General features: G+C 37.6%; 1 protein-coding gene across 2 annotated transcripts in view; it reads right to left on the reverse strand.

Moving 5' to 3' along the window:
* LOC113038409 (deleted in autism protein 1 homolog) overlaps positions 1-24,919 on the reverse strand; it is a 41,284-nt gene that overhangs the window by 5,717 nt on the left and 10,648 nt on the right. The window contains exons 3-4 of one of the 2 annotated variants that reach the window (XM_026195787.1): positions 10,722-11,025; positions 10,429-10,502 (exon numbers count right to left, since the gene is read on the reverse strand). In XM_026195787.1, coding sequence (XP_026051572.1) covers positions 10,429-10,502; positions 10,722-11,025 — 378 coding nt within the window. The remainder of the gene's footprint in view (positions 1-10,428; positions 10,503-10,721; positions 11,026-24,919) is intronic. The other variant, XM_026195797.1, reaches the window with a different exon arrangement.

Genomic DNA, 24,919 nt, shown 5'->3' on the forward strand with positions numbered 1-24,919 from the left:
ACATTCGCGTGTTCTCTGTGTGACGGTGGGTCCGTGTGAATTTAATGCTTTAAACTTATGATTTTAAATTATGCTGTGCTTTATGCTTTGCCCACGGTCATATTTATGTCATTTTCACTGTGTGCTATACGTAAAATGGGTTTTATTTGAAAAACATGTTTCCCAATGCACACAAACTATTCAGAATACTGAGTGCCCTGTTGGTTACAGTGTTTCTTTTTAATTATATTTTTATTAAAAAATTTTGTTTTGATAAATACTTAAATGTTTTATTTATTATGTGTAAATAATTTTACCTATATATTTTTTTAATCCATTGTCAAAAGATTTCACATTTCTTAAATAAATAAATATATATATAAATATATCGGCTATTGAGCCCCCTGCTTTCCAAGATATCGGCATCGACTGTCAAAAAAAAAAATATTGCTCTACCAATAGTTCTTAGTTAATGCAAACAAATTAACTAATTTGAACGATTTAATGCATTTTATATAACTATTATTATTATCATTATATAATAAAATCTAATTATAAAGTGTAAGCATTAAATGTTATTAAAAAAAAAAAATTTTTGGCATTGCTTGAGATAATTGCAATAAAAATAGAAATTTTTCATTTCTGAATCCATGAATGGCAATCCTTAAAAGGTTCACATTAATTAATGTACAGAGATATTATAAGCAGAATTAATTACATTTAAAAGATGAAAAAAAAAGACTTCCAACCTTGATGCCCAACATATGTACATGTCAATTCAGAATAGAAACTTGATATAAAAAGCTGGTGTTATCTAACATTTTAGAAAGACCCATCTGGAAGCAAACGCGGGCACACACACACACACACACACACAAGCTCCATTCAGATAAACGCTGGCAGGCTGAAGCAAATAGCCATTGTTATGTAGCACACATGCTCCAAGTTCATCCGTCAGCCCAGCCTGCCCTGTCTAGATGGCAGATCCACTGGCATGCATACTTGGTCCAGCACTGCACCCATCCATGCCAACTCACTACAGTCCAGAATCAAAAGTGCATCTTTGGGCCATGTTCATCTGCTGCAATGCACTTCTACAGCAATGCTTACTTAAACGTGAAACTGGAATCCCATGAATTATCAAGAATAAAACCTAACTTTTCAACAAAAGGGCAATGTTTGGCCATTGGAATTTATTTTCAGAAGCAATTTTTGCATTTTTATAATCACCTCATTAAATGTATTCTGCGTGTTGTTCTTTTTATGTCAAAAACTTACATTCAGCCAATCACTTCATTCAATCAATCAACATGCTATAGACTGTTACCAATACAATGTTATCATCAACAGAAGCTATCTTTACACTGCAAATGTGGAACAAAAGCTGCATTTAACATAGCTATTATGTTTAATGTTGCTCAAAGATGGTATGTATTTACACAACAACTGCAAAATTTAAATTGCCTACATAAAGTACGTAAATTAAAATTTTAATAAATCAATCAATAAATAAATTGGCTGGTGACAGTCTCTGACGTCACTACCGGTGCGACTATAAATAAGCACCTGGAGAACATGTCACCCACTTCTTCGTCTGAAGTTTGCGTCCAAAGCATGACAGGAAGCTAGAGGATGGAGTGTCTTGTTCCCTACTCAGGGAACCATGGTTACATTCGTAACCTGAGATGTTCCCTTTCAAGAGAACTTCGAACTGCATCCTCTAGGGGGCGCTTTTGGGAACAGTATACCCACGCTGCCATGCTGAGGGGAGTGCAGGCCAGTATCATGGCAAGCACTAACTACCAACTCTACCAATTCCATGGGAGTTGCCCCTGGGATGTTAGATGGCTGTCCATGACATCATCCCTTACAGCCTAATGCCTAGGCTACATACCCAACTTACCTGTAGGGCCTCGACCCGGGGTAGAGGGTAAACACCCAGCTCTCAAACGAGGGGGAGCTCGACCCACCACATGTTCCAAGCTGGAACAGCTAGAAATAAATTTACTTAGCTGAGGGAGCACAACCCAACTCTCACGAGAGAGGGGGCTCAACCTGCATCATATTCCATGCTGGAACGGCCAGAAAAAAAACAGCGCATCAGAGAGGCGAAGGAAAGGCCTACTTCACCTGATGCTGCTGGATGCCAGGTGCTCTGGGAAAAACAGAGAACTCAACTCTCATGTTAGAGGAGAAATCTGAATTCAGAAAGAGAGTAGCGCGCTCATAGGAAACCTTTTTGGAAAAGGGGAGCGCTGCTAAACGACCACGAGAACAGCCCCTGGAGCGAGGAATTCAACTCCTCACAAGGGGAGAGAACTCGGGCGCTTGAAGGGAAGCGCAAGGCTCACAATAGCCCTTCATGTTGAGGGAAGCGATGCTTGAAGTGTATTAATAAAAATACACTGGTTGAGTGGAGCCCAAGGACACAAGGTCTAACCATCTCGAAGAAAGGGAACAAAGCAGAGCACGTAACCCTTACCGTACCGGATTTCAGAAAGAGTGCAGAGTCTTGCGTGCACACTTACAACCATATGCTTTTCAGAAAGTACACAGAGCTTAGCGTGTGTACTTAAAGTTTCCTAAGCATCGCAGAGGTGCCAAACCGCACGGGAGAGGCATGCTCAAATTTACAAACCTCTGGCGAGGGGAGCATCACCTGAGACAGCATATACAAGAAGACTTCCATAACTGCAAAGAAACTCACACACATTACCACCAGCAAACTCTCTCTCTCTGTCTGGTGTCTTGCATGCTGGGAAGCGAGAGTGTGGCGTGGGGTGTGAGAGGCACGTGCGAGAGCGTGAAGTTTCTTAAGTTTTTTCTTATAGTTAAAACTATTTTTTCCATAGGTTTTACCTATCTTCTTTTATTATTTTCTTTTTTTTTTTCACACTTTTTTGGGTCACCGATTATTGTATTCAAGTTTGTGAGGTGTTTTCTAGTCAAACAGAATGGCCTCTCTCCCTGTGGGGGAAGAGCCATGTCTCTTGCTTCGGAATGGTTTCAGGTGTGTTCCTGAGGCAGGTAGGTAGCAACAGGAGAACAGGTAGGCCATGAAAACATTGTTTCTGCATCTCGTATGAACAAGGCAGTTGTCATTTTTAAAAAACGAACAACTAGTAATCAGAATAATTGAAAGCGGCATTTGGGTGAAAGAAACTTTTGTACCAGTTACACCTCTTTTTGCTCCAGCTACAAAAGTGACAATTTCCAATGTACCTCCTTTCATTAAAGATGACGCGATCGTGCGAGAATTGACACGGTTCGGAAAGATGGCTAGTGCTGTGAAAACGATTCCTTTGGGTTGTAAATCTACCGAACTTAAGCACATATTGTCTTTTAGACGACAAGCATTTTTGTTTCTGACAGTGCCTACTAAAACACTGGATGTTTCGTTTCGAGTGACATGTGGAGAGAGTTCTTATATGGTTTACGCGAGCACTGATACTTTACGTTGTTTTGAGTGCGGAGTTTTTGGCCACAAGAGATTGTCTTGCCCTCATAAACAGCAGCAGGCAGAGGAAACAGCAGGGCCATCAGGTTTGAGGAGTGCGAGTAGCGGAGCGAATGAGGTGGGAGAGCCGGTGAGTGATGCGGGTGCTCGGAAAGAGGACGGAGATGCAGAAAAAGAAAGTGAAGGTGGTGATAGAGTAGAGGTTGGTGTAAACGTGACTGGAAGTACTGAGGGTATAAATGAAGAGGTGTCATCTATTGGTTGTATTGTTACTGGTGCTTTATGCTTCAAAGATGATAGAATGCAAGAAGACAACACAGGTTCAAATGATGAAGCGGAAAAAGAGTCCGAAGACAAGAGTATTAGAGATGGTGATTCATGCATTGATGTAAACGTTGGCAGATATGGAGATTTGTATACTGTTGAACAGATAAACTCTTTTCTGGATGAAACTAAGGGGAGGAGTGTTAATGTTGAAGAGTTTTTTCCTGACCTAGAGAAATTTATCGCATCTGTAATGAAAGCTCGTAAAGAATGTAACGTTGAGATTTTGTCGCAGCAAAAAAGGTTTAGACTAAAGAAATATTTGACAGCAGTCAGACAAAAAATTCAAAAGATGAAGGGTAAACGTAGGTCTACTAGAACTAGTCTTAAATAAATCTGGCCTTTGCTAGGTTTTTTTCTTTCTTTTTCTTTTTCCTTCCCCCTATTTATGGATGTTCTTAAAATAGGATCCTTAAATATAAACGGGGCAAGGGACAGAAGTAAATGGCCTTTATTAAAAGAGTGTTTAAATTTGAAAGAAACTCAAGTTGCGTTTCTACAAGAAACACATAGTAATGAAGAAAATGAAACTGATTTTGGGATGTGGTGGGAGGGAGATCATGTTTTGAGTCAAGGCACCAACCTTAGTGCAGGGGTGGCAATATTATTTTCACCCACATGTAAAGTTAAAATTTTGTCTAAAAACGAAGTAGTGAGAGGGTGCCTACTTGCACTAAGAGTAGAAATAAAAAATAGAGTTTTTGTGTTAATAAATGTTCATGCTCCTACAACAGGTAGAGAGAGAATATTTTTTTTTTCTTAAACTTAAAGATGTAGTTTCCTCTTTTATAAATGAAGATTTTTTTAGTAATTGGAGGAGATTTGAATTGTATGTTAGATTTTACTTGTGATAGGAATGGAGAAGAACCTCATTTTTTTTATCAGCAGCATCTTTGAGAGAGATTACAACACAATTTGGACTTATTGATATTTGGAGAGAGAAAAATAAAACCGTAAAACAATATACATGGATTTAAGTGACAGAAAATAGGATCAGTGCAGCACGGTTAGATAGATTCTATGTCAAGAATACAACGTGCAGTAGAATAGAAGAGACAAAAATATGCCCAAGCCCGATTTCAGATCATCATTTAAGTTCCTTAAAAATGATTGTAACACAAACAACCCCTCATTGTACTTATTGGAGATTTAGTAATAAATTATTAGAGAATCTTTTTTGGAACTATTGGACAGAACAAAAAAGTAATTATGAGAATCTTCTTCAATGGTGGGAGGTGGGAAAAGTTCAAATTAAGCTTTTCTGCCAACAATATTCATGACAAGCTTGGATTAGTTTAAAAAGGAAAATGTCTAAACTAGAAGAAGATATTTCTGCATTATATGTTTCATTGATTAATAAGAATGACATGGGAGTGGAAGAAAATTTGTTATCCAAAAAACATGAATTAAGAGGTATTTTACATGAAAAAGTGAAATCAGCACTCGTTAAAGCATGGTTTATTTCAATTAATAATATGGATGCACCTACAAAATACTTTTTTTAATTTGGAAAAGAAGGTTGTTCATGATAATTTTATGCATTGTTTACGAAGACCTGATGGTAGTATTCCATCCGATCCTTTAATGATGAGAAGAACTGCTGTTGATTTTTATTCTAAGTTATTTGCAAAAGAAGACATTGATCTGAATACAACAAGTGAACTTTTTAAAGATTTACCAAACTTGAAAGAAGATGAAAGACTCCAGCATTACCTTTGAAGAAGTAACGGATGCAGTAAAACAACTCTCAACTGGCCGAGTACCAGGTCTTGATGGACTTACCGCAGAATTTTACAAGTCGTTTTGGGGAATAATTGGACAGGACGTTTTTAAAGTTCTTGAAGAAAGCTTTAAACTGAAGGGACTGCCAAAAAGTTGTCAAAGGGCAGTCCTTTCTCTTCTTCCAAAGAAAGGAGATTTGTGTTTACTTAAAAACTGGAGACCTGTTGCTGTTCTTAACTCTGACTATAAGATATTGTCTAAATCAATTGCAAATCGACTTAAGATGGTTTTAGGTTCGTTGGTTCATAAGGATCAGTCTTATTGTGTTCCTAAAAGATGTATTTATGATAATTTGTTTTTAATGAGAGATCTTTTAGAATATTTAGGAATGTACAATGTTGGTGCTGGTCTAATATCTCTAGACCAAGAAAAAGCATTTGATCGGGTGGATCATCTGTATTTGTTTCATGTCTTAAAGTGTTTTGGTTTTGGTGATAGTTTTATATCGTGGATAAAATTGTTGTATAAAGGATCCTTGAGTATGATAAAAATAGGAGGTGGGTTAAGTGTACCAGTTAAAATACAAAAAGGAATCAGACAAGGCTGCCCAATGTCTGGCCAACTGTACAGCTTGGCGATTGAACCATTATTGTGTATGCTGCGACGTAAACTAAATGGTCTAACTATAAATGGTAGTTTAAAAAAAAGAGTCATATATTACTGTTATATTACTGAATTATATTATTTGCATACGCTAATGATATTACTGTGATAATTCAAAACCAGGAAGATGTACAGAATTTAAAGGGGGTTCTAGACATCTATGAAAGAGCATCATCTGCTAGGCTTAACTGGGATAAAACAGAAGCTGTGTGGTATGGTTCTACTGAAAATACCAATATGATTTTACCAAAACTCCCAAATAATATTAAGTGGGGTACACTTGGTTTGAAATATCTTGGAGTATATCTTGGTCAAGAGGAATATAAAAATAAAAATTGGGAGGGTTTAGTGGAGAAGGACTGTGCGATGTTGTCTAGCTGGAAATGGTTGCTACCCCAGTTATCATATAGGGGAAGAGTACTGATTGCCAACAATTTCATTGCCTCAATGCTTTGGCATGGTTGTGGATCCACCAGTTATTTTAATCCAAGAAATTCAAAAGAGACTTGTTAATTTTATTTGGTCTAGTCAGCACTGGCTGAGAGCTGCTGTCATCTATCTTCCTGTTCAAGAAGGGGGACAGTTTTTCGACTGCAGGCTATTCAGCGCCAACTATATCACCAGCAGCATGGATGGATGGAACTAACATGTGCTCTTCTACGCAAGGCTGGACGAATGGGTCTAGATAAACAGCTTTTCACCATGACTCTAAAGAGAACTTCTCTTGGTGGACTTAACTCATTTTACCTCAATATTATGGATTTATGGCAAATGTTTTCTGTTTCAAGAGAGTGGTCAAAACCAGGTCCGTGGCTGTTTAATGAATTTCTTTTTTTTCAATCCTCTTTTTCCTACTGAGATTCTGAACTCTGACACCATAAGGTCAAACTTGCTGGCTGCTGGAATATCTATGTTTCGGGATCTAAGGATAGGAGATGGGTGGATTGAAGCTGAAGAACTTGCTCGAAAAGTGGGTTTCAGGTCTGTGCGTCTCGCTAAACTTCCCATTTCAGCTAAAGAATTTCTCAAAGAGACTTGTGCAGGAGAGGACACAGAGCCATTCACTTTTCCAGAATTTGACTTTTTGATAAAAAGGGATTATCAAGAGGAAGATCCAGCAAAATTGTTGTCTTTGAATACTCCAGAAATGGGGTTGTTCAATGATTTATCAAAAATAACTTTATATACAGCATGTGTTAAAACTATGAACTATCAAGACCTTAAAGACCAAACAGAAAGCAAATGGACTTTAGTGTTGGGGTCAGACTCTTCCTCGAAAGGTAGCTGGCGGGCCCTGTACAAAAAACCCACTGAAAAGAGAGTGGGAGATCTGCAGTGGAGAATTGTACATGGAGTTTTAGCCACAAACATACACATAGCACGACTGAATCCTTTAGTTGGGGAGGGTTGTCCTTTTTGTAACGCATCAGAAACTGTGATTCATGCATTTATGGAATGTTTTTGCCTGAAAAACTTGATGCAGTTAGTGAAGGTTTGGAGTCTGAAGCTAATGGGTTCGTTTAATGTTCCATTGTTTATTTATGGGCCAAAGTACTCAGTAGAAAACAAGAAGGAAGATATTATTCTAAATTTTCTTTATGGAATGGTAAAGTTGGCAATTTGGTGTACTAGAAAAAACAAAGTTGAAGAAAGTGGATGTATTGATCCTATTTTATTGACTAAATGTTTTGTAAAAAAAGGTTAACGGTAGAGTATGCTTTTTATAGCATTACACAAAATGTTCTTTTTTTCATCTTTGGGGTTTTAATAATTTTCTGTGTGAGCCTGATGGGAATGGAAGTTTTAATCTAAACATTCTCTAATGTGTATATGAATGAAAATATATGTGAAATTGTCTAATGGAGGATGTTTTAAAAATGTTTTTGGTTTTTAACAAATTGTAAAAAAAAAATCCCAAATGTTATTTTATTAATAAAGGGATTTTCAAATGTCAAATGTCTCTCTCTCTCTCTCTCTCTCTCTCTCTCTCTCTCTCTCTCTCTATATATATATATATATATATATATATATATATATATATATATATCTCTCTCTCTATATATATATATATATATATATATATATATATATATATATATATATATATAGAGAGAGAGAGAGAGAGAGAGAGAGAGAGAGAGAGAGAGAGAGAGAGAGAGAGAGAGAGAGAATGGATCATACTCACACACCCTGGTTCCCACGCTGGAGCCCTGCTCAAGTGGAGACCGTAATGCAGGAAGTTCCCACCTAACCTCGGTCAGGTGGAGAGCTGTTAGTTATAGGGGAATTAGGAAGGGGAAGATTTAAAAACCCCCAAAGGGAGCAAGCAGATACTCAAGTATCACTCTGATCCAGAGAAAAGTGATGACATCTTGTCTGGATCACCTCCCTTTGCCTATCCTCCTTTGACCCGCGATTCCACCTACACCTACCCGCAGGTGGGGGCGGAGCATGAGCCATGACAATAGCCTTCTGTACCCGTCTCTGATCCTCAGACCGAGACGGACCATGACACCTATTTTGTTAGTGCTCATGAATGGTTGTTCATGAATGATTGAAGGCCGCTGAGCATGCTTTCACTTCCCTGAACGTCTCGTTCTTCCAGATATCTGCCAGGGTGGTGCAACTCTGCTACCTCATCCTGAAACCGTTTCTGCGCATTACCTTGATATTGCATACTCGTATGCTGGAATCGTTGGATGTGCAAGAAAAACGGCCTCTTCCATTTTTACTTGATCTCTGTAAGGAGATCAGGAAGAAATGGAAGGCTCACCTGAGTTGGAGGGCTATGGCCAGAAAGATAACATTCCTCAAGACGACCTCGTGGCGTTACCTTCTTAGCATGTTTCCGCGGCAAGATTGGAGTGTTCCATAGCCTCAATAGCTCGAGGGAAGCTGATGTCTGTCCCTCTTTCCTTAAAAAGAGAGACAACCGAGAGCGGGGACTTTTATTTTTTTAAACACTCACAAATGCATGGAAATTGCCCTCTCAAAGATATTGCGTGCATGCTCTTAGCCCAAACAACCAACACCAAGATTGTGTGTCATCAGGTATCAAACAATGATGACATGGACGCACACATCCTCTAAACGTTTTGCTAGTGCCTGCTTAACAAAGTTTTTTATGTTTTATTAAAAAAAAAATTACAAAATAAGCCAAAGTGCAACATGTATAAAAAAAGGAAATTACTTATAGGGAAAAATTTCCCATCAATTACATTACAGGTTCTCACCGTGACACAACGTGCAGCATGTATTCCGCGGGAGATAAACACTCTCCGCCCACTCACTAGATTATCACAGAAATCAAGTGCGAGCAAAAACTGCTGCCGCGTATGTATCGCTATTCCTGCAAGAGGCGAATGCAATCATGCGAATTTTGCTAAAATGTGTAAATAGTTTGGTAAATATTGGTAAATAGTTAAATACTCACATCCCCTCTGAGTCTTGCGAACGCATTGCAATCAGCTCGGCAGAGCACATCGAACTCCCTTGAAAGCTGAACGCTTGCGCCTGCTCTTGGCTACACACACACCACAGTATGTGAGCCATGTGAACTGCAGGTATCAAAGCAAAGCCTCTGTCGAGAAACACCTAGATGCTGTACGCTTCAAACAAAACAATCAATGAAGACGAAGAAGAGGGTGACGTGTTCTCCCCTAGAGGACGCAATTTGAAGTTCCCTTGAAAGGGAACTTTTAGTTAACGGTCATATCCTTATCTGTAAATGTCACAAATTCACAAAAGCCTTTCCATTTTTGCAAAAAGGCCCTCCCTGACAGTCTGCATTAATTTGAAATCTTTACTGAAAAAGTGCCAAACAGCGGAACACAGAGAGGTGAGAGAAACAATATTCAGCGCAAAAAAAAAAAAACATTCAGTTTGCCGAAATATCTGTTGTTTAACATTTCTATTTAGGTGTAAGAGTCAACATGCAGTGTGAGTAGTTTATGAGAGTAGCAACTGTGAAGGGACAGCAACGTGTTATTGTCTGAATATAAACATCAGACGCTTTTACAGGATAAAGAAATGACAGTAAGAGGAGACTTTCCATGATCAAAGTGCATGGGACGCATGTTCCTGCAGAGCATTACAGTGATTTCATTTTTTTTTATTATCTTTATAGTTTTAATTTTTGGAATTTGGAGTGTATTTTGGACCAAGTTCCCATCTAATTTCAGACCCTGGGTTCTACAGAGTTACAGGAAAGCCGTCTGTGCTTTATCCATGTGTAGAGTTATTTAAAAGTCCCAAAAAAGAAACAGCAATAAAAATTTAATTACAAATCTGAGAGCGTGGGAGGCCCATGCAGGTTTCCATCTGGTATGTAATACTGTGATACTTCTTCCTAAAAGTCCTGAAAAAAAAAACATTTATTTTGATGGGGATGGCAAAGTACAGAAACAAACAGGCCTAAAAAACAGTTGCTCCAGCCCATCTGAGGGAAAACTGAAAGTGGGTCAAAACAACAACATCATCACCACCACACCGTCTAACCTGGATAACAGTTTCCTGAACAATTTATCAATGCTTCAAAAGAGGAGCATGGAGATCCTGGAGTGAAGTCATTACTTACTCTGCTTAATCAATCTCTTGTCCGCCACTATGATGTTTTCTGCATCGACGACGATGACTTTTCCGTCACGAGGCCCAACTGCAAAGTTGTCGAAGCTCACATCTAGGAGGTAAAGGGCAAAGTCAAAGTCGTTGTTGGTCAGTTGCTCGGCGATGTCCATCAGCTGCTTGGCCAGATCCACTCTTTTCTCCCAGGGTGCATTGTAGAAGCTCCAGAGCTCCTCGCCCACGTAATTCACCGCTACCATCCGGCCGCAGGCCCCCAGGTATTTGGCAAATGGCCAGCCCTCATCAGAGGGAAAACTCTGCAGAGATGAAACATGAGGAGAGACTCAAGGTAAGAGAAAAGTTCTCCATTCACATACACACAAGTAAAAATCACTATGTCTACTCAAATTGGAGTAAAGAAATGCCCTTTAATACATAGATAAACTCCACAATCATTATCTTGATGCAAAGTACCTGTACCAAACCTTTCTTAAGATCTGTGGATATTTGATATCCCCATTTCAAGTTGAGTCATTAAAAATGAAAAAGTGACCATTAAACTTTAATCCTAGAGATTCAAATAATTTAGAGGACAAAACACAGCATTCAGTAACAAGACGGAGCCTCCAACATCAGGGCTGAAGAAGCTGAATCATGATGTGGAGGGGATGTTTCCTGCTCTTCATTACATAAATTGTTTCTGAGGGATATTTGGCAAAGCGAACTGGTCATATATATTACACTCTTAAATGTGGTCAATCTGATAAGTGCAGGAGGTATTTCAGTGATGTGTCCAATCTTATAAACTCATCCTGTCCTTGAGTGTTTAAGGGGTCACAAGTGAATTAGGTAGAGACAAAAACCCAGAACAAGATCTGTATTTTCCCTTTCTTTGATGCTCATAATGATACTGACGGACAAAATCAATTTCCTTTGACATTGTAATTAGTATCATTATCGTAGATTAATGGAATTTATATTAAAAATGCTATTTTGAGTAAAGAATCTGATATTTTCTGTTTAGCTACACATCCAAAAGGAATCTGACATTTTCTGTGTAGCTACACATCCAATATACACATTTCTGCCTGTCTATTTATTTATTGCTATTTACTGTCCATTTATTTATTGCTATGTATTTAGTAAATTAAGACTAAATGGTGAAGACTTCAAGGCACTACAGTTCAAATGCAAATGCTCCTGTTATTATAAACACAGCTGTCCACTCAGTTTAATTTACTATACTTCGTTGATTTGAAAAGTGGTATTCTAGGTTTGCACGTTTCTTGCTTATAGTGTATATTGGGTATTAAATCATTGTTACTGCAAATGTGTGGTGAATTCAGTAAATCCAGAATAGTTGGAACTTAACAACAATGTTTTTCAGTTTATTTCTTTCTGGCTGTCTGGTAATATTTCTCTAGCACACTTCAGCACTTTGTGTTCCAGAACAAACAAAAGTGACATAAAAACGCATTATATATATATAATGTATATATATATATGTGTGTGTGTGTGTGTGTGTGTGTGTAAATGGAATGCTGTATCCAGCATGACTGTAATGGTAATCTTTACGATGATTACTTAGTTTTACTAAAACTACGTTTTAACTTTAGGAATTAGACTAAATACTGAATTGAATTATTAGGTGCTAAAAGTGTAACTGCTCAGTCTATGACAAATGAGTCAATTACAGAAGAGAACATTGTGTTTCTAGATTCTTTTTTTTAACCTCTGGAAACACATCATCATGAAAGTATGAAAGTACTCTGAAAGTATGAAATGTCTGCGGAAGACCACGTCCTGTGTGAGAATGAGGTTTTGTTTCCGGAAAAAGATAATAAATAAATAATTTCACTGTGCATGAAGTGGTTGCCCAGCAACAGAATGTTGATGAAGTTTATAAATAATAGATGACCACCAAAAATAATAATGTTTTTTTTTTGTTTTGTTTTTTTTACCGACACTGACCCCCCAAAAAAGACATAACCTATATTTAGATTTTTAAAGCACCGATTGACTAAATTTGTTTAAATTCTATCATAATTTCTAGCACTTGCAAAATGAAGTAAAAAAACTACATTTTTCAATGCCAGTATATATAATGTTTACAGGCCACTTCATCCTTAAAGGAACTCAACAGCCTGATTTTGACAGAGAAACACACACAGCCAGCCAATGATTATTTTGCAGAAACTGTGTAGTTCAACGTCAACCCTTTTTTTTTATGTATAATTATTGTATTAAACATTATCTGCTTACATTTTGCATTGACATTGTCCAACATCACTGTGTCAGTACCCTGTGTCCTGTTCTACAACACACTTCTATCAAATTTCCAATGATATGCATCATTACCAAACATGAAGGAAAGCTAAATCCATATAGACTATAATACATTTAAATGAAACAAGGTTTTGATATGAAAAAACAGCTCCAAGAATTTCAATGAAATAAAACAGCACCCCACACTACAAACCTGTTGAGCTGCAGTTGGCTGCTTAACACGGTCTGGGAGCAAGATCTTTCTCTCTTTATTTCCAACTTGAAATGCTGTTCTTGCTATAATTGAGACTCTGACTAACACTTAACACTATTTTCTAACCCACAGATCTCTGACTTTGGTCAAGGACTCTGTAAGATGACAATAACTTTTATTCTTTTAACTTTTAAAATATCTGAAATTCTTTTTATGCAATGGTGAAATGCGACTTATCCAGGAGAGGTCAACAAGACCCTCAATTCACAAACATGCTATTACAGCATGTGAATAATCAAACACTGCTGTAAACAATATGAAAATGCTGCAAACACATTCAAGAGCACAGCAGTTTAAATCAGAGGTGGTTGTCTGTCAATTGTTTTCACCTCAGGGTGTCTCAGAAGCAATAAAATCAGACTAATTTCTTCACAGACTGTTGTCAGGTTGGTAATGCATGGAATCGGTGACGAACACAAGCAACGCATGCAAGAGCGTGCAGAGAGGACCGTTTTAGGGAAGTCAGTTGTTTTTTTTTTATCAAAGCCAGTGGAAATTCTAGCCCATCAAGAATAGATCCTATTTTGAACTCAACCCATTGATGAAAGCCAGCAAAAGCCAACTAGCTGTGTTATGCACAGAATAGGCGTTTGGAGGCAGGTGAAAGGTTTGTTTTAATAAAAGCACCATCAACAGACAGCCAGGTGTTAGTCATCTATATACAACAATGGTTAGTGTGCTGCGGTATAGCAGTAAGATGAAGTGAAAAGAAATTCTCATATACCTTTTTAATGTGATATATATATATAATATGATATATATATATATATATATATATATGATAAGCATGGAACATGTGATATGCAAATTATTTATTCAATGATTTACCTTTTTTGTTATGTTGAGGAAGGGTGGGCGATATTCCAAAATATCATATCACACACTTGTAAAGCAGAATCACGATCCACAATCTGAATCACTATCTTTCCAATTTTGAGATGTACTCTTGAGAATATTCAGACTGGAACAAGCCTTTGACTTCTCTATTTGCACAGTTTAAAAAAGAAAAACAGTTTTGCATTAAACAATCAGTAGTTCTTAAACTTTAAAACAGTGCATTACTGTGGGAATTAAATTTAATAAAAGACCCCGGTCATGAGCTGGATCAAGTAAAACTGCATCAAATGACTGTGTTTTGTTGGCAATTGGCGTGATATTGCTTGTGACTCTTTAGCCCTGGCCTCGGTACGCCTCCAGGAGCTTGGCTGTTTTCAGAGAGAATCATCAAGTTGTATTACGTATGTATCTTTCTTTTATAAATCTGATAAAACTAGGAGACATAAAGGATGTAATACTACTATATAGGTACTCAAGGTTAACATGATATTGGCTGAAACTGTGTGTTATGTCCCCTTTAATGACACGGACAGCAGAAGGCACTTTAAGAGACAATGCACAGTTCTAATATACTGACACACATCCGATTTCTTTCCCAACTGTTCATTTAAGACATAACTGACTGATATATGTAAATACTCACCTACTAGGCCTACTGTTTTTCAAATACGCCACAGCACATGAAAGACACCTAATAGAGACGTTTGATATAATTTGGACAGTCACAGCCATCTAGAAGGCAGTCACTTACTGCTGTAGTTCTAACATTATTATGAGAACATATAAGATCAGTATCTCTGATTCGAGACGTCCTCAAGCTCAGTCACTAGATAAAATCGTCAGATCACCCACCCTTAATGTTGAGGTACCAATTTAGAATCAATACCATGTCTGGCATTGTGCTGATGCTAAAATGTTGGTATCAATCCAACCATAGTTAGTTTAGAGGCAGCTTAATGAGATCTGATCATGAAACCCAGCGCCTGGTTCCAACCTTGACAGGGCCAATTCTAGAAACTGAGAGTTAGTGTACATCACAGAACGACTTGGTAGCCTCAGAAAGATGGCTCCTGTAATATTTGCAGTAAGGTTTCTTTAAATACAAACACATCTGCTTGACGGCTAATAAACAACTGCAACTTCCATTTGGGTTGCGATGCTCCCGAGTCTACAGTTTGCTCACACTCTCTGCAAATTATAGAGTCTGTCAAACTGGGGCTAAAGTGTGAGGAGGGATATCAACTCTGCACAGATAGCTGTGCTCCAAGTGACAAATTGTAAAAGAATACAGCAGTGCTATTTTAAAAATATGGGTATTTTGGAGCTGTAATACAACATTCGGATGCTCATGTGGGTAATGGCAAAGACTATAGAATACCCAAGACATGTCACTCGTGTAGTTTTGAATGGGGAAAAATGCAATGCTCAGTATGGCAGGGAGCCACACCTTCTGAATGAAAGAGCCAATCACTAATCGATAAAGTCAGTGCGTCACTGCAGAGGCTGTTAGAAGTCCAGGTTACTATAGAAACGATCTTAGACGTGCGCTGCCCTGAGCAAAAGTATTTGAGCAAAAGTAATAACATTTATGACACAGCTGTTGTCAGATTTCATTGGTGATTTCAAATATAAAATTGAATTGTAAGCTAGGTGAACTGTTTAGGAGTTTGATGTTCCCCATTCAAAGTGATAAGAGCTGCATTTGCATTCCTGAGAGAAGAATTTGTTAATTTTGTTATTATAATTTTTTCAGATTTCATTCCCAACCTCAACTGAACAAGATGCAACCATAACAAAACGTAAAACTAGGGTGATAAAATCCACGAACCTTGTAAGTGCAAAATGAAATGAGAAAAGAGACCGAGAAAAAGTCATCCACAAGAACTATGATGGTAATGTATAATCATCTGTCTAATGCTGAAAAAACTATGCAGACAATTTTATACTTCAAGTAGCACATTTACATATGGAAGAATTAATATATGCACTTTAACAGTTTTTTTTTTTTTTTTTTTTTTTTTTTAAGGCAACATATTTCTGCTTTTAACTCCTCCAGAATGTCTTGCCCTGTAGACTTTATTACTTGACACAATTCACACTAGGATGAACAAAAAGCAAATTCACACCAATACAATCCATGATGCAATATACCTGTCAGCTTCAGCTACAGAGGACGAAAAGACAGAAGGATACAGAAGGAAGGGAGCTGTCAGCAAAAAAAAACTCAACAAAAACAAGACCTATTCTGATACTCACAGAATAATTAAGACTGTATTTTTTTTTTTTTTTTTTTTAAGAGCAGTCAATGTAAATGTGTAGTATTAATTCATTTTTATTGCCCCATATTCACACATTTATTTGGTGTCTTTATTCATATTTGCATAGTTAAATTAAAATGCCAAATCCACCTGCTCTTTTTGTAATTTTAATTGCCAGTATTTCGTTAAATTGATCCAAGGTGACAGTAAAGCCTTTTGTAATGTTACAAAAGATTTTGAAATAAATAAATGCTGTTATTTTGAACTTTCTATTCATAAAAGAATCCTGAAAAATAGGTGTGTAATTATTCAAAAAATAAAAACACTATTCGAATTTCCCTAAAATGTTGTTTTGTTGGCTGTAAATGCAGTAAATCCCCGATAAATCCTGAGCACGCAAACTTTGTCAAATGAAACTGAGTTATCACTAAAATGAGAAATTATGAAATACAAACGTCATGACCTTATAGCATTTTTATTTATATTTTAAATTGCTCTGCTTTAAATATTTTTTAATTTTAGTTTATTTTTGCACACACTGTCTAATGTTTTCAAATGGGGAAACACAGGATATCATTTATAAGCTTGTTGTGATAAGATTGTTTGGAAATGGTGAAAAAATGTTAGAATAAAAAAATATATATTTCTCATAAAACATCATCTAAATATACTAATATTCGAATATTCGTTTTTTTAATGAGCTCAAATATTTGAATGCAATATTTTTCCTGTATTGTTGATCAAATAAATGCAGCCTTGTAGAACTTGGTGAGACTTTTTTCCCAAAAAGTTTTAAACAGTAGTGTATATAAAAATACTTTACATATTGAAATATGTTGCTCTGCTTCTGTCCTCAAATGTCCCTTTAAGGGACAGCATAGTTCACAAAAACAAAAAAAAACGCAGAAGAAAGATTGGACCAACATGAGGAAGACTAAATGATGACAAAACTTTCCTTTTTGGGTGAACTATTCCTTTAATTCTGTAGCATTAAGGCACCTTAATCATATTCTTTCTCTCTTCGGGCCATATTTAAGATGTCTGCAAACAATAAATCAGATATCTTCTGTACAATCTAAGATATAAAACAGTAATTATTACTTTTTAATGAGCTTACATTTTATACAAGGCATATGGTTCCCTCAGGGAACCGCTTCAAACTCTTTTAAGAACACTACAGGTGCTATCTGGACCAATTTTTCTTCAACGGAAGGAGAGTTCAACAGTTTACAAGCACTAAATAATAAGCATGTCCTTGATAACAACCTTGCTGTGCTTAGTCTTGTTTGTGAAAGCCTTACACACAAATAGCAGTTGACTCCTGTCAGCTCTGGGACTGTTTAGAAAGGTGCTTCAGGCATAGCAACTTCATAATAACCTCATCGTCAGGTGAAGTGAGAGGAGGTGCACACCACACACACTGGGCTGTGTGCAAGATTAATGCTGTGATGGACGTGACCCTCAGGGCTCTGCCTGTGCTATTCTCAGCCTCGCCGAGCAGATGGGCCTCCATTCTCAATGGAAGGAAGGAAGCATGAGTAATGCAAGCACAAAGTCAAGCACAGCAGCTTTTTTTCCAGAGGACACGTGTTTCAAAACAATCTGACACAATACCAAGCTAAGGGGGACAAACTGTATTTCTGACCTTTACGTCTTTAAATAGCAGTAAAATTGCCAGAGGACAGAACTTAAAAAAAAAAAAAAAAAACACCAACAGGAAGGGACATCTGAATTCTCGATCACTTGAGTGCAGCACTCCCATCAACTCCTGACATAACAAATGAGTAGATTCTTTTTTTGTTACTCAAACCTAAAAATTCATAGACCACAAAAAATGTAATCTTGAGTGACTCCAGATCCATTGTGCAGGACGAACAGAAAACAGCCATATGACAGAATCTAATGTTGTTTTCACACCTGTAAATTAATTGCTTTGTTCCGAACCCCGGGGGTTAAATCACTACAATGTTGCAATTTCAACTTAGTTCGGTTCACATTCACAAGGCAGACCAAACAGACCAAACTTTGTGCAAGTTAGGATATTATACATATATATATATATATATATATTGTTGACAGTTTATTTGCCTCTTTGCTGTCACGCAGCACTTTTTCAGCCAACTAATTAAAGCCCATCTGTTTTAAGCGCTCACTAACACTTTTTTTAAATTTCAGTGTTTTTGTATGTTTTGGAGAGCTGTTCGTCTGAGCAAATTTCAATTAAACATTTAAGTCATTCCCTGTTCCAAGTTAGCCCATTATTCATTTAACTAAACAAGCCAAGGGAGAAAACACACCAAGTTCCGAAACAAATGCTCGGGTGTGAAAACACCCTAAATTCCACTTTACAACATACAGAAATCCTTATTAGCCTGACTACGTCAGACTTCGTACTTCCGCTCAATTTCAGTTCGCTTCTGTATTCAGTCTGAGATAGTGAACTGTCTCCCAGTTTTCCTCCGGCTACAAAACAGCTGGCCAATCAACAAACAGAGGGCGGGCTGAGAGCCGTGATGTAGACACTAAGCTCCGAATTTAAGATTGTAGTTTAGGTTAGGGAAATCAAAAATGACCGCGGATATGGAGATATCTATCAACTGTTAATTTATCAACTGTTACAGATCGTCAGCGAGAAACTGGGGAGGCCAAAGTCTGGCAAGGCGGTAATTGTGATTGTGGTTTGCTCTCATGGAGAATCGGGTTAAGGAGGCAGCAAAACTCACTCAGTGTTTTTTTTTCTCGCTGCATACCTGTGTTTACAGTGGAAGTTTGAGGAGGCTGAGCCGGCGCATAACACATCATAACCAAACGTTATGTGATTGGCTTACGGGTAGCCAATGATATTGAACTTCAGACAAGCGCCCCCGCTTGTCGTGTAAATGAACCGGCAAAATGCATTAAAAGTCTTAAATTTTTGGTGTTGTGTATATGCCCCCACAGTTTCTAAAAGGATGTTATTGATCTTATAGTGAAAAATTCATAATTCCTTTTACTTTCACTATGTCATAATTTTAAAAGTAATTTAAATTGATTTGACATACTTTTAAGACTCATATCACAATTTCCATAATTGAATAATTTATCAAATTTTTCTTCAATTTTGTGCAGCCATATCAAACGTCACAGTATGGTACTTTAGAAGAATCATCGTAAGCATTGATTGAGAACAGGGCAGCTGCCTCAGGTTTCCAACAAAGTAAAAAAAAAATTGGAAAGCAGATTTTGCCTGCCTTATGAAGCTGCAAATGGTTTATACAACTTCTGGCAAACTAGAAAACTGTCTTAGCTTCAGGAAGTGGGATGAAACATTTATGTTGTTTTTCCATGGTACGGCACGGTACGGTTCACTTTTGGGGGGTTTTTCCACTGGGTACAGTAACCTAGTACCTAGTACTTTTTTTAGTAACACCTCAGTTGAGGTTCCAAGTGAACCGTACCATTATCAAAACGTGATATGTAAACTCTGCTAATCACGGATTGGCCGAAGAGAATTGTCACTGAACTTGCAACACAAACACAATTTAAATCAGCATAGCCAGGGGAGAATTGAACGCAACCGTTTTGGACGAGCGCACCTTTTTTAACAACCAGTCTACTGAGGAGGAACATACATTCCTCTCGTTGAAAGCAGAGGAGCGGATCCAGTGAGAGCTTGATGGGGCGACACGGAATGGAAAAGTTTTTCAGGAGTCGCACCAGTAGAGGCGGTGCAACAATAACGACGTTAACAATCCCACCCACTCTTAAGCGATACTAAACTGCAGTGCTATTAGAGCATTCTAAGGGGACAAGCATCTGTTAGCTTTAACATGGTTTCAGCAGGGGAAACAACAGCAAATGCTGGTGAATATCACAATTAACTCCATCTATGGATTAGGAGCCAATTCATTAGCACCATCCACAGCAAACTAATGACATTTCATTATGTTGACCGAACCGCTGCAGAGGTTGCAGGGCAAAAGGGGGCTAAACTGTTGCTAATCAAATCGAGCGGCTCGCTCTCCGGAGAGAGATCAGATTGCCTTTATCACCTGGAATGCTTGAGGTGTGGCAGATGGAGTGAATGATGGGAGGCGAGAACAGATATTGGCTGCTCACACAGAGATGTCCTTTTGTTTGCCCAGGCCTTCAACAAGCTGGGTCAATCACTAAAGAAATTGGAATAGATCAGCAGGGTCTAAAAATCAATGCTAGGCTGAAGGGTGCAAAAAACAGAAGCTGTCAAGGACTCTTATTGGTGTGAATGAAAACACAAGAAAATAATAGGTTTATGTGGTGTAAACTGTCTATGATAATATTGCAATTATTGTTTTAATGATGTGCGAGCTGACATTTTTGTGCATTTCACTTTCACTGTTTTTGACATAAAACTTCTTGAAATGATTTTAATGTGTGCATCAGTACTTGTAACATTATTTCCAGCACATTTTAACAATGCCGTTATAATAATGATAATCGTGATAATTTTGGTCCCTACAGTCATTATATTACATTTTTATACCATTTCATCGCTACTTAGAATGCCCCCAAACTTATACAGGTACTAGTTATACAGGGCCATTTTCCCTGAGTTTTGTCTTAGATTTACATCACATGACAAAGCAAGAGTGCTGTTTTCCCCAGAAATCAAAAAGATTACAAATGTCACACTGATTTAACAAAACAGTTCAATAAAGGATAAGTTAACAATTACAGTTACATTTTAACACTGTTTTTGCTTTTGTCAACAAAAATGTCTAGGTGAATTATCTATGCAATTATAAATGCAGTGTGCAATTATTCAATCCTCCTCTAGATTTATTAAACCACTTGAGTAAGTACATCTAAATGCCACTTTTGATGCAGCTTCTGCAGTGCAAAGGTTAATTTTGTTGATATGGATTTCATTTGATTGGTAACAGCATCTTATTCTAATTGAAATTATTAATTGAATGTAAGAATTTGACATAAGAAGATTAGTTGATATACGGTAAACTGGTTTGAACAATACGGGCATGGTATGAATAAAACAAAACAAAAAAAACAACAAAAAAACAACCGTCATACTGATACCTAAGTGCCTAAGCAATGTAGAGGCCAGAGACACTGAAGGCGAACGCACAGAGGAGAAAATTCTGTAGTGGGCAGAGCAAGTTCTCTGATCACGATGTGCGAAATATAGGAAGAAAATCCTAAAAACTGAATTGGAGGTTTATATGAATGTATCTGAGGGAAACTAACAGTATTCAGAAAAGTTTAGATGGAATTAAGCTGTATTTCTGTTGTTCCATAAGCGCCTCCTGCTGTCAGAGAGTGAATCTGCATCTCATTCAGAGCTTCTGCTGTTTATTTCATTCAGGTATGTAGGAGAATTTCACAAAGCTCATCAGATCATTCTGTTTTTGCTTTAAATTGGGTTATTACTAAATCAAATTATGTATATGTAATTATATAACTAAATGATATGTAATGATATAAATGTTGTAAAGGAATTATATAACTAAAATTAAATAACTGTAATTACAGATTTAGGTTCAATAGAGATGTCAGTCTTTATTTTTCTTCTTTTTAGGGCAGCAGTAGCTCTTGCAGCAAACCAACCATCCACATCAAAAGCTGACAATTCAGCAAACATTTCAGTAACAAATCAAAGAAAAAAATAAACAAACACTACTGTTCCAAATATTCTGTATGTTGCTCAAAATATATATATATTTTTTTTTACGTGGACATTTAAAATGAATGCATTTTAGAGCTGTAACAATAAAACCGTAATACCATGAAACCATGATATTACACTAGGTTCAGCCTGTTCGGTCATTTTTTTTCAGATTTCTACCCAGGTGCTGGATATTTTCTGTAACTCAGCTGCTGGGTCATTTCCACTGTTAATACGATTGATGAACCCCCTCACATACATACTCAGCGCTGTGTCAATGTGAAGCAATGTTGTGTAGTCTGTGCCAAACCAGAGAAAACTGGATACATGTCAAACGTTCATTATGTTTTCTGTTCTGAGAAAACTTGCCTGGAGGGAAACTTTACTAATGAAATTAAGGTTCGTATTACATTGTATTCCTATCAAATCATCACTGTACTGTATATACAGGAAAACATTGTAATCTCACATTTCCCCTTGTTTTTTTTTTATTTTACTTATTTTTTTATGTGCATCGTAGCTAACGTCTGCTTGGAACACTAGCCTTTTACGAACACAGCATCCACTGGTTCCACACTCAAATGACAATCAAGCAAATGTCGCATCAGTTCCACCATGTGAGTTTAACCTCTGCCAAACAAATGTGTGACTAGTCCTGAAACACAACTTTGATTTTATGTGCTACAAAATTTCTGTGCACTCAACTGACTACAATAAGAGTGCTATTGATCTAGTGCGCCATTGTTGAGCCAGTGTTGGGTATAACATGTTACTAAGTAACGTATAACTTTAACTTTAAAATTTAAACTTTATTAACTGTAAAAGTAAGGGATTGCTGTACATTTTAAGGTAATTTAATTACAGTTAATTATACAGTACTTTCTGCTATCTCTGCAGAATGATGAATGTTACAGTCTACTGTAGTAATGTTGTTTACTGACCTTGTTGTTGATGTGTATAAAGTTCTAAGCAATAAGAATTTAGTTTATAAAATATCAGAATGTTGTTTATATACTTTGTGGTGATACAAAGCATATGTGCATGAATGACACTACATCTTCTTCTTCTTTTTTTTAAGGAGTAGGCAAAATAAGTATGATTGACTACCAATACACGTACAGTACAGTATGTCAATGTGTATGAAAAATGGTACCCCTTGTTTTGAAAAGTTGAATCTTTAGCCTAATTTTTCTTAAAGGGGGGGGGGGGGGGTTGGGGGGTGAAATGCTATTTCATGCATATTGAGTTTTTTACACTGTTAAAGAGTTGGATTCCCATGCTAAACATGGACAAAGTTTCAAAAATTAAGTTGTACGTTTGAAAGAGTATTTTTGTTCCAAAAATACTCCTTCCGGTTTGTCACAAGTTTCGGAAAGTTTTTTTTCGAGTATGGCTCTGTGTGACGTTAGATGGAGCGGAATTTCCTTATATGGGTCCTAAGGGCACTTCGCGCGCTCCCGTATAGCAGAGCACAGCAGAGACATTCACTGATCAGAGCGAGAGCGTCGCGAAAAGTCACAAAAGAAGTGTTTTTGGTTGCCAGGGCAAGACAACCCTGCACATATTACCAAAAGAAAAACAGCATTAAGGGACCAGTGGATGGAGTTTATTTTTACAGAGCATCAACGGAGCTCTGCAAGTGTTTGTGTTTGTTCCCCTGCATTTCGAAGATGCTTGTTTTACAAACAAGGCCCAGTTTGACGCCGGATTTGCATATCGTTTATTTCTTAAGGATAATGCAGTCGCAACGAAAAAGGGTCACAATCGTGTGTTGGAACCGCATGCGGTGAGTAAAACTGCTTCAAATATCTCTGTGTTGTTAACTTAGCTATCGGCGCGTAAGCACATCAAATAAACAACATGCGATGTTGTCATCAAACTGCACTTTCCACATGTACAGCTTAAAAAAATAAATAAATAAAAAATAAAAGACGACAAAGTGGAACTTAGTCATTTTCCAAAACCGCTAAGCAAATATATACAGTTTCAGTACATACCACATAAGCCCCTTTCACACTGCACGTCGGACCCGCAATATTCCCGTAACATTGCCTGGTCGCCTTCTGTGTGAAAGCAACCACGTCCCGGAATTGATTACCGAATCGAACCCGGGTCGGGGACATAGTAACATTGCGGTAATCGATCCGGAACGAGCGCTGTGTGAACAAAAGCCAGATCTAATTCGGTATCGAAGTGATGACGCGCGTTATCGCGTGACTCTTTTACCGGCTGTTTTGAAGGAAGATCAACATTCGCGACGAAAACACATGTGCAAACTGTAATGAAGCAGAGATCAGTTAGTTCCTCACTTTCCGCGCTGACGCAGAGATCGTTTGCTTGCTTCAGTTAAAGTATAACGTGCCAAGCGTTGTCGACTCGTACATTACACGTCACGCGCTGATGTCACGTGTCGTTACGGGATCTTCAGGGGTTGTGTGTGAAAGCACGCACATATACCGGGTCATCACTGGCTGTGTGAAAGTGCCAAATCTAGCGACCAGGGAACAATTACAGGAACACTTTACCGCTGTATTTGCCGGAATGGCAGTGTGAAAGGGGCTATAGAGACTTTGTTGCTGATGCTGCTCTTGTTGAATTTCAGCCTGTGGATCTGATTCTGGATCATAAATATATGCTGAATCTGACTGTTAGCCATGGTTTGTTTTGGACGCTCTCAACGCAAAAGCCTACTGGCGCTCGTGATTCTTTAGCTCCGCCCACACGTCATGCCTCCAGCCGCTCGTGTTTTTCAGGGAAAAATCGGTACAGACTTTCTTTCTCTTATGAATATAATAAAACTAAAGACTTTTTGGAGTTATGAAGGATGCAGTACTACTCTATAGGTACTCAAGATTAACAGGATATTGAGTGAAAACGAGCATTTCACTCCCCCCCCCCCTTTAAGCATTTCTGTTATTCAAATATTTTGAAGAGTAGCC

Source organism: Carassius auratus, chromosome 2 (genome assembly GCF_003368295.1).
Source record: "Carassius auratus strain Wakin chromosome 2, ASM336829v1, whole genome shotgun sequence".
Classification (NCBI taxonomy): Eukaryota; Metazoa; Chordata; class Actinopteri; order Cypriniformes; family Cyprinidae; genus Carassius; species Carassius auratus.